This window comes from Hibiscus syriacus, unplaced genomic scaffold (assembly GCF_006381635.1).
Source record: "Hibiscus syriacus cultivar Baekdansim isolate YM2019G1 unplaced genomic scaffold, ASM638163v2 tig00110483_pilon, whole genome shotgun sequence".
NCBI classification, from domain to species: Eukaryota; Viridiplantae; Streptophyta; class Magnoliopsida; order Malvales; family Malvaceae; genus Hibiscus; species Hibiscus syriacus.
In genome coordinates, this window is record NW_024062759.1 from 95,251 (window position 1) to 106,325 (window position 11,075).

The 11,075-nt window shown below is 29.8% G+C and overlaps 1 protein-coding gene across 1 annotated transcript; it reads left to right on the top strand.

Moving 5' to 3' along the window:
- The first annotated feature begins 6,136 nt into the window (after positions 1–6,136).
- LOC120129206 (zinc finger MYM-type protein 1-like) lies at positions 6,137–11,075 on the top strand. Its single transcript, XM_039146780.1, has 4 exons — positions 6,137–6,298; positions 9,457–9,730; positions 9,875–10,545; positions 10,638–11,075. The coding sequence occupies exons 1-4, from the start codon at positions 6,137–6,139 to the stop codon at positions 11,073–11,075; spliced, it is 1,545 nt and encodes a 514-aa protein (XP_039002711.1).

Consider the following 11,075-nt stretch of genomic DNA (forward strand, 5'->3'; position numbering starts at 1 on the left):
CAACTAAATTATAATTATACATTGAGCATTTTATAATTTAATGTTTTATAAATTAATTTATCGGTGCACATCGTTAGTGGTACTCATCAATACTCTTCGAACATGGAATAATCATCAGTATAATGACAGGAGAATATAATTAATACCCCAATAATTAAAATTATGACTACAAAATAAACACCACATATCACAAATCGAATTTAACTTTATTAATTTATATCATTACAACATTCAATTTGGAATTGAACTTTTAATATTTACAATTTTTTTTACCTTCGCCTAGTTGAGGAGGATGACTTTGATATCAATAGAAAATTATACCACCCAGGTTGCACACCGCAACATAGGGGTGTTCAAACGGTTAATTCGATTATCGACCGGATCAAATTACTATTAATTGAATTAAACGATTTTTTTTCTTTAACCGTTAATCGAACCAAACATTTCTTTGAAAATATTAACCGAACCGAACAATGTTCAGTTATTTCGGTCAGTTAACCGATTTAAACAAAAAAAATTATAATTTTTTATTATTAGATTAATTTAAATGTAATAGATGTATATTTTTATTTGAGTTACAAAATTGATAATTTAATTAAAATAGTGTGATTAAAAAATAATCGAGTATTAATTTTTAATTGTTTGAGCTTAAAATAGGTTTAGAATATATATAATATATATAACATTTAATAATTTTGGTTAATTCGATTAATTAACTGATTTCGAACCGAATTAACCATTAACCGAATATTGAAAAAAATATTAATCGTTCCTCGACCGAACTAATTTGGCGGCTGACCGAATTAATCAAACTAATTCGGTTCGATCGGTTAAATTGGTTAAAACCGAATAGTGAACACCCCTACCGCAACACATTATTAAAGCGATATACTAAAACACACCATTGGTTAAATTGTTTTTATTAAGTAAATATCAAAATGGTAAATTACATGTTTTATACCTAAATTATCACTTTTATTTCGTTTTATTATCTAAATTTTAATATATTTTTTTCAAAACTATTAACGACAATATTTATGCGGCATGACATGCCAATTTTTTTATTACCACATCACCTTTTTCTTTATTCATTGATATTTTTTAGTTAACTTTATTTAATCAATTAGGTGGTGACGTGTTACGTGTTCTATAGGTATAAAAAGATAAAAATCATTCTTGCTCTTAGTATGAATTAAACTCAAGTTTTTTACTAAAAAACAAATAATTTAACCATTGAACTAAGCCAGTCATTTAATTAAATTTCATCACATTTTGTATTTAACTTATATAATGATATCATCACAAAATCAATATTTTTCAATGATTATAAGATTCAATTATGGAACAATTTAAATTAATCATCGAAAGCTTAGTCACTCAACCATAGGGTGAATTTTTTATTATACTGAACTTAATACTTACTTATATCGCTATTAAATTAAAATACTAATTTTTCAATTTATTTAAAAATAATTATATAATTAATATATTTTTATAAAAATTATATGAAATAATTGAAAATATTTATAACATTATAAAAATAGTTATTTACTTTTTAAAATTAAATTCAATATTTATTTGAAATATATTATTTTAAAATTATCTATTTAATTTTAAATAATTTTAAATTTAGGGTAAATTATATGTTTAATATCTAACTTTCACTTTGGTTCAGGAAAATATTATTTAAAATTAAATAGATAATTTAAAAATAATATTATTTAAATTAAATAATTAGTATAATTTCAAATAAATAAATAATATGATTTAAAAATTAAATAAATAATATTAAAAATAAATTTTTATAATAATTTGATACAAATTTTATAAATAATTATTTAATTATTTTTTATTTCCAAATAAAGTAAAAAAAGTATTCTTTAATTTAATAATAATATAAGTGAGTATTAAGTTTGATATAATAAAAATAGATTTGCATTATAGTTGAAAGACTAAGTTTTCGATCATTAATTTAAAGTGTCACATATTCGAATTTTATAATCATTAGAAAATATTGATTTTGTGATAATATTATTATATAATTTAAATACAAAATGTGGTGAAATTAACTTAAATTACTAGTTTAACTCGATGGTTGCATTTTTTAAATTACTGTTTTCTTCACCAGGATTTGCTCCTTTGGTGATCTATCTGATGGAATCCCTACAAATTTTGCATGTTTTCTTTTTTTTAAAAAGGTTGATTCCAAGTCTAATTAAGATGGTTAAGATTAAGATTATAAAACATACAGGAAATCTGCAGGGTTCATGGCAACTAATGGGGCGTAGCCGATGCTCAAAAAGTGATCCATTGCCGTCGATCCATGTCCGAAGTACAGAGGGCTTCCTTCTGATAACAGCAAGATCTTATTAAACATGTAAAATAGCCTACTCGAAGGCTGGTGAATTGTCAACGCGACTGTTCTTCCACCTTTAACAAGCTCCAACAATACTGACAGGATCCTTTGCGCCGTAGTCGAAATGAGACCGGATGTTGGCTCATCTAAGAACAACAAGCTTGGATTTATGAGCATTTCTTGGCCTATACTTACCCTTTACCGTTCACCTCCTGAAACGCATCTCGAAAATTGATCTCCGATGACGGTGTTTTTGCATTTGATTAGTCCCAGCGGATTGATAACAGCTTTGGCATTCGCGATCTTTTCTTCTAAACTGAAACTATTTGGTAATCGAAGAAGGGCGGTGAAAACGAGCTTCTCGGCCACTGCCAATCGAGGGTGCTGAACATCTTCTTGTGTAATAAAGCCGATGTTTAGCTTCACTGAATTTGAGAAAGGCTTTCCATTGTACGTTATGGTTCCACCGAGGCGACCCCCTAATGCGGTTAACAGTGTTGTTTTACCGCTGCCAGATGGACCGAGTATGGCCAACATTCCACCTGGTTGAACCATCCCTGTTATCCCGTTTAAGATTTTTCATCTGATCTCGACTTATTTTTCAGGGACTTGACTTTGTAGACAACATCTACAAACTGTAAAAACTCAACATTAATAAACATTAAAAAACTAAAATAGAAATGGAAGCAGTATGAATATATATACCTTTAAAACAACTGGGCGATTTGAACTCGCTGTAGCAGTGACTTCCAACTGATCAGCAGCCATAGTTTCGACTTATTGTTGCATACTTATTTCATTACTTTAAGGTACTAAGCTGATTGGTTACATGTAATGGTCAAGGGATTACTCGAAACAACGTAGGGAAGTGAACCCGAATAAATTATAAGAATGACTTAGAAAATGTAGGGAAGTGAACCCGAATAAATTATAAGAACGACTTAGAAGAGTTGGGTTAAGTATTAGAAAATTGTGTTTATTGATGAGCCTAATTATGAAGTCCAAATGATGAGTTTGTAAGACCAAGGGAAAGTGGGACTTAGAAAGAGTTATAAAATGTTAGAGTTAAATGAGTACAACCATGTCTTAGAAAGGAAAAAAAAGGTTGAAGATTTAATTACATGTTAGCATAATCTTTTTGTTCTTTTGAGCTAATATTTTTCATTCTACAGAAAAAAGTTAGAGAACCACCTAAGACAAAAAGAGAAGGATAAAGCTTGAAGGTTGACGAAAAGGAGCTTCCTTATAGCCATTTTGTTAAAGCTAATGGACTCTTGTTCTTTGTGTCTTCATGTGTTGTAAAGAAGTAATGACAACCTAAAATAAATACTTTTCATGAGGTTACAATTGTTGAAGAGAAATATGAGGATTTTGATAAAGTTCAAAGATTTGGAAAATCAAAATCTAGGTTCTAGTGACTCACACGAGAGTCCTGAAAGATTAGAGTGAATCACACGGAAGCACCTAATCGTAATTATATCGAGTGACTCACATAGGATTCACGAAGGATTAGAGTGACTTAGACGGGAGTCACGAAGAATTTGAGTGACCCGTAGGAAAACCCCTAATTTTATTTATTATGGGTGACTCGTATGAGAGCCTGAAAGATTAAAATGACTCGTACGAGAGCATCTAAGCATGTTTATTCTCGGGTGACTCACACGGAAGCCTCGAAGAAAATTCAAGTACCTTTCAAGGGTACTCAACCTTCCTTATTCAAAAATGTACATGAGTATTCCTGAATTTTTTTTAACAATTACCTTGTCAGTTTATATTACTTCAATTATAATTTATAAATACCTTAGGATAATTGTTCATTAATGGGCTCTTGTAGCTCTTTCTTTAAATTGTTCTCCTTCCCAGGTTCGAAGTAGTAAATTTCTTCTGTAGGAGCTTCATCCCTGTGGAATCTCAACCTTACATCACATAGCAAAGTACTTGTATCTTTTGTTGTGCAATGTATCCATGTAGACGGCGCAGAAGTGGTCATGAGAACCTTAGTTGTTTTATAAGACTTTTAAAATAATATATTTATTTTGGTCAAGTACATAATGTAATGGAGTTCAATGTTTTAAATACTAATTTTTGACAAGGTTGTGATAATTTCTTACATTTTGTTTTTATTTATTATTAAATGGTTAAATTGTTAAACAAGTGATACCAAAAGAGATATAAGAGTTAATCGGGCCCTAATCATGTGACACTGTACACTCAAAGAGGTGTTGAGTGTTATATTACAAATGAATATTTAAAACCAAGATGGATGTAAATATTGATATTTATAAGTATAAGATATGATCTGGATCTAAAAGATATATTGATAAAAGAATGAATTAATTTTGTAGAGATTTTCTCGTTGGTTTCATTCGAAGACTCTTTCAAGATTATCATTATATTTGTTGTTCATATTTGATCTAGAGTTACATAAGTTAGATTTCAAAATTGAATTTCTCGATGGTAACATTGATGAGATGATTTATATGATGCAATTAAAAAATTATGTTTGGTGATACAAAATTAATGATATGCAAATTAAGAAAATCCATTTATGAGTTTAAGTATGAATCTCGTTAGTTGTATAACAAATTTCATCAAGTGATTATCTCGTTTGTATATACTACCAGCTTAGCGGGAGTAAATTAAGTGATACACTTATTGCCAAAAGAAACAAATTTAGTCTTAATCAATTTTGTAAGAATGATTTTGAAACTAAGAAAATGCAAAAGGCTTATTATAGTTCACAAACAAATAAAGAGTTTAATGTATACTCAAGTTTGTATGCATTTAGACATATCGTATGGTTTTAAGATATTAAACAAATATTTTAAAAAAAATGAGTATGGATCGTTGGATAAAAGACAAACTGATTCATATGATACATTTAAGAACAAAAATATTACATGCTCACATACCATAGGTCTAATAAGTAAGAGATCATCAGGTATATGAACCCCGACTTATTGAAATATATATGCAAAATTTTATCACATGAAATGTTTGTAGACACCCTTTTTGTCCGGGTCTTTTTATTATTATTTTATATTAAATTATTATTATTATTATTATTATTATTATTATTATTATTATTAGTATTAGTATTATTATTATTATTATTATGTTTATTAATTATTATTATTATTACAAGGATACATTATTTTTTGCATTCCAACCCATTAACAAATTGGTTCCAGCCCAGACCCAAGGCCTAGTAACCAACCCAGCTGCTGACCCAATCCCACAGATCTAACCTGAACTAGACCCGACTAAATCCCAGCGACCCAAAGAGACCCGAACAGACCCGATTTACCCTAGGGTTTTTGAAACCCTAGTAGATGTTGTTGCCAGCCTCTGTCGTCGTCGTCATCCTCTTATGCACCAACAATGACCACAAATCAATAAGAAAATCTCGAAAATCAGGGATTTTTCTTCAACTAGTCAGAGATATTATTTCCTATACCTAGGGAATCATTTTCAAGGCAAGAAAAATCACACAAGTAGTAGAGGGTTAAAAAGGCTATTTGGGTTTTACAAGAAAAATATTCGGTGAGATCAAGAAAAAAACAGAGGCATTCGAACCGTAAACAAAAAAAGAGCATCCTCCATCTCCATTAGAACCCAAAACACCAAATAAAATAGAAAAGAGAAATAGAAAGTCGATTCTTAACTCTACTCGAAGTCGCGGAAGACGAGAGGTCATCATATTTTTGTTCTTTCGAAAGGTAATAACTTAGATCTAAGGGGTTTGGGTCACTTTTAGGGCGGGTTAAGGGCGAGAAGTAGATGATTTTGGTATGTTTGGCTCTCTCTGGCAACCGTGATAGTCGCCGTGCTCCGCTACGAACACTGCCGACGGCGACGACCGCTTCTCTCCCTGATGAGAAAGTTGGGAGAACTCTCTCCTTCTGTCTTTTCTGGTTTGGGGAAAAACTGAAAAATGGGAGGGTTGAGCCATTTTTAGCTTAAGCGAAGTATATATATATATATTATACTCAAAATGGTGTCGTATAGGAAAGGGGCTTTCTGCGCATTTTCTGGTTAGGGGATATTAGCAATATTGATCCTCGTATTCTTGTAATCTCACCTATGTGTTTTTATTTTTTGGGGAAAATTATAGTTTAAATCCCTCTATCTTTGTAATGGATGTAATTAGGTCACTTAATGAAGTTTCATTCTTTCATTTCGAGCCCCTTATTGTTTTGTGTTTCATTTTAGTCATGTATTATATCTGTTTAAATATTTAGATATCTAGCTGTTAATTTTCTTTAGTTTTCATTTTGGCCATCCATTAGTGATTTCTGTTTATTTCATTTTGGACTTAATATTTGTTTACTTTTCATTTTGATCCCTATTTGTTCATTAGTGTGTTTTGGGTAAATACTCTGTTTTGAGCTCTGATTTGTGATTTAGTTCATTTTAGTCACTGATTTTAGATGTGGTGTATTTTCTTTGATGTTTTAATTTGGCCATGTCATTTGTAGGGTTTTTATTTTAGTCATTGTTGGGCTTTTGGTTTAAGTATTGTTTGGCCCTTTATCTTTCTGTTTATCTCACTTTGGTCACTAACAATATTTATGGGTTATTTTCATCTTTAATACTTGTATTATTTAATATTTGCAATTTGAACTATGGTTTATTTTGTAATTATTGTTTAGCCTTATAAGTTTCTGTTTTTGCCATTTTAGTCCTTTAAATTCATGTTTGTACTATTTTGGTCCTTTGAGTTTATGTTTTTGCTATTTTGGTTCTTGTAATTTTAAATACTTACTTTTTGGTTATTATATTTTGGTTTGTAATATTTATTTTTATTTATTTAAATCCTTTTATGTATGTACATATTTTATATATTATATATTCATTTGTTCATTTGTATCATATGTAAGTAAATACGCTTAATTCTATTTATTGTAAATATTGTATTTCTCATGTCTCTAATCGTATTTATTTCCATTTCCTTAACTATTAATGTTATTCGAATATTTCAAGAACATATTTGTCGAACGGGCTTGGAGAGTATCACTTGACCGAAGTGGTACAATCTGATACGACGTTCGAACGAAATAAAACTTGAAATAAATTTAATTTATTTTACTGATTAAATCTCTTATGATTCAATGTGTTTTTATATGGCAATTTAATTTATGTAGAGGTTGATAGTTAATTTATATTCGATTTATTTTTTTATCAATGAAGAATGAATATTCTTTTACAAATAAGAAATAGTTAAAATAGTTTTTCCGACGGAGGATTGCGAATTTAAAGATTTCTTATCAAGTAAAAGAATTTTCTTTAAATAATCAAATCGAAGCAAATTAATCAAAGTTCAATAAATGGATCATATTTTAATTTTATATTTGATTCCTAATTTTCACCATTACGACAACGTGTAAGAGATCAAGTATCGATTTTCGGGTGATGTGGGGGTGTTTATCCCTCCCCACGCGTAATTAACTCCTGGACCCGTTAAATCCGATTTTTGGTAAACACATACCATTTTTGTCTTAAAAATGTTTTTTTCTTAAAATTGTTTTTAAAAGACGTTTTTAGGTATTCGACCTACCTAACCTAAAGGTCGATGGAGACTCCTATCCAATTTCATCCAAATTAATCCAAAATCATCAATTTTTCAAAATAAAATTCATAATCGTTTTTTAAAATAATATTTAATTATTTTTCGAAAAAAAATGATTATGACAATGTTAATTGTAGATTGAAGAAAGATCATGTGAGTTATTTTATGACAACAAAGTTATAATCCCTTGTTCCATATATAATAGAAATATCTTAAAGTGTAAGTATATAGACGATATCTTTCTACTTGTTAATATCTTTCTACTTGTTAAAGAAAATTCAGAGTAATTATGTGTTTATAGAGTATATTGGTACAATCTCATAATTGCACATTGATAAATTATTACTCAAGATCTTTTATGAGCATACTACTTATGTGGGTGTAATATCATTTAAGGATATTTAGTTATAGTTGGTGTTTTTAACTTTAAAATGTTTGTTTGTTATAAACTCAATTTCAGTTACTTCAATTTAACAATATTTTATTTTAAAGTTATTTTCTATAAAAAAAATATTTTTTTGTTTTGGTTTATCCACATTATAGTTTAGGTAAAATTTGATCTCACTAATGTTTAAAGATGATCAATTAGAAATCACGGGCGGACCTTATAGGTTGCCTGGGGTATCCCAGGCAACCCCTCAAAATTTTAACTTAGTGTTAATTTTTTCCCAGGCAACCCCTCAAAATTGTAACTTAGTGTTAATTTTTTCTATTTTTTTAATTAATATAATTGCTACCCCTAATATTACTCCAGGCAACCCCTCAAAATTGTAACTTAGTGTTAATATTTTCTATTTTTTTAATTAATACAATTGCTACCCCTAATATTATGTGTAAATGTTACTCTTTATTATAGGAAAAATTAATATCCTATTTAAAATTAAAAAAAAGATCAAGCCCAAAAAACAAACCTTAAGCCCATGAATCAAGCACCTATTTTCAGTTTTGTGGGAATTGGGATTTGGGATACGGCAATTGGCAACAGATTAGAAAGGCTATGAAAACTAAAAACCTCGATTGAAGATTAAAAGGGTAAACCGCCGACAAGGGTTGAGGGTTGTGGTATTGTGGAAACTCAACCCATCTTGGAAAGGCAAGGCTGCAAGGGCTGCCTCACTGCCTTCCTGTGCGATTGAACTTTGAAGGGGAAGCCGATTGAACTTTTAACTTTTGAAGACAGCAAGTTGAACTTTGAACTTTCTACCTTTTTCTCCAAATATACAAATGAGACAAGTATGTGTACTTTCTTTTATCTTAATTTATTCTTTACATTAATGATTTTATTATCTTTCTCACTTTGTCTTCTTTCATTCATATTTAATTTTTTCATGTTTAACAATAAAGGTAGTAAACTGTATATAATATTGCTTTGTTATTTGAAATTGATTAATTCATTAAAATTAGGTTTTTTTTTGGTTTGATGTATTAAAATTAGGATATTACAGTAAAGTAGTAATTCATAGTTTATAATTATTATATGTTGAATTTTTAATATTTTAATAATTTTATTTATTGAAATATTTAATTGTAGGGTTCTATTGGTAACTATTTTAAAAGGAAATTAGATGTTGGTGATGATGGAAGTAGTGAAGGATCTTCTAAAAGAAATAGCTCAAATGAAGTTCCACAAAGACCACAACCTACCACTGTGTCACCTACTCCCATGGCTTCCATTCCAACAACTATTAATGTGAATGATCTTCGTTCGGATCCGGCGGATAGACCAAAAATTACATCTTATCATCCAAATCAAAAAGATGAAATAAGAAGGGCATATTGGATTAAAGGACCATGTCAACCAAGGGGTCATACTTTTCCATAAAAAAAGATAGGTCCTAAGCTAAGACGCTTTATCGTTGAATGGTTTGATGAATTTGATTGGTTAGAGTATAGCATAAAGGAGGACAAAGCTTATTGTTTATGTTGCTACTTATTTGGAGATATTGTAGGACAACAAGGTGGGAGAGATGCATTTGTGACGGAAGGATTTAGCACTTGGAGTAAAAAGAAATCATTATATGCTCATGTAGGTAATGTTGATAGTTTACACAACAAAGCACGACAAAAGTGTGAAAATCTAGAGAAAAAAAATCAATCTATTAGTGATGCTCTTCATAAGCAAACTGAACATAAGAAGAGTAACTATGAAATTCGATTACGTGCTACAATTGTCACTTGTAGATTTTTGTTGGAAAATAAGTTATCGTTTCGTGGCCATGATGAGTCGAATGACTCCATTTCCAAAGGGCTTTTCATTGAAACATTATCTTTGATTAGAGAACACAATGAGAGTATTTATAATGTTACCTTAGAAAAGGCTCCGAAGAATGATAAATTGACATCTCCAAAGATTCAAAAAGATATTGTTGAATGTTTTTCAAAAGAAATAATAAAGTCCATTTGTGATGAAATTGGAAAGGATGTGTTTGCCATATTAGTTGACGAGTCTAGTGATGTATCTAAAAAGGAGCAAATGGCTATGGTTTTGAGATATGTTGATAGACTTGGAGTTGTTAAGGAGAGATTTATTGGAGTTGTTCACGTGACGGATACATCTTCTTTGACTCTTAAAGCTGCCATTGATTCTGTATTTACTGACAATAAATTAAGCATGGCTCATGTAATATGTCATATTTATTTGATTTATATTTTAATTATTTAATTGAATCTTTATTTTTATATATTAAATCTTTTATCTATTATTTGAAATAGGTAAGAGGGCAAGGTTATGATGGAGCAAGTAATATGTGTGGTGAGTTTAACGGTTTGAAAGCGTTGATCTTAAGAGATAATAAGTCAGCATATTATGTACATTGTTTTGCTCACCAACCTCAATTAGTGATTGTGGCGGTTGCAAAGAATCATGATGGTGCTCATGAATTCTTTGAGCAAGTAGCTTTGGTGGTTAATGTGGTTTGTGCTTCCTGCAAAAGAAAGGATATCATACGAGAGAGCTACAAAAAGAGATTGCAAACAGAAATTGGTATTGGTGAAACCGGAAGAGGGTTGAATCAAGAGCTTTCTCTAATTCGAGCAGGAGATACAAGATGGGGTTCCCATTATAAAACAATCATAAGTTTGATGAATTTGTTTCCTGAAGTTATTGAGGTGCTTAAATATGTTGAAGAGGATGGGATTTTATCTAACTGA

What these genes read in the sequence shown, in the direction of transcription:
- LOC120129206 (XM_039146780.1), top strand. Translation starts at nt 6,137, where the DNA reads ATGATTTTGGTATGTTTGGCTCTCTCTGGCAACCGTGATAGTCGCCGT. An exon ending in AAAAACTGAAAAATGGGAGG is followed by an intron (nt 6,299 to 9,456) that starts GTTGAGCCATTT and finishes ATTTAATTGTAG; the next exon opens with GGTTCTATTGGTAACTATTT. An exon ending in ATAAATTAAGCATGGCTCAT is followed by an intron (nt 10,546 to 10,637) that starts GTAATATGTCAT and finishes TATTTGAAATAG; the next exon opens with GTAAGAGGGCAAGGTTATGA.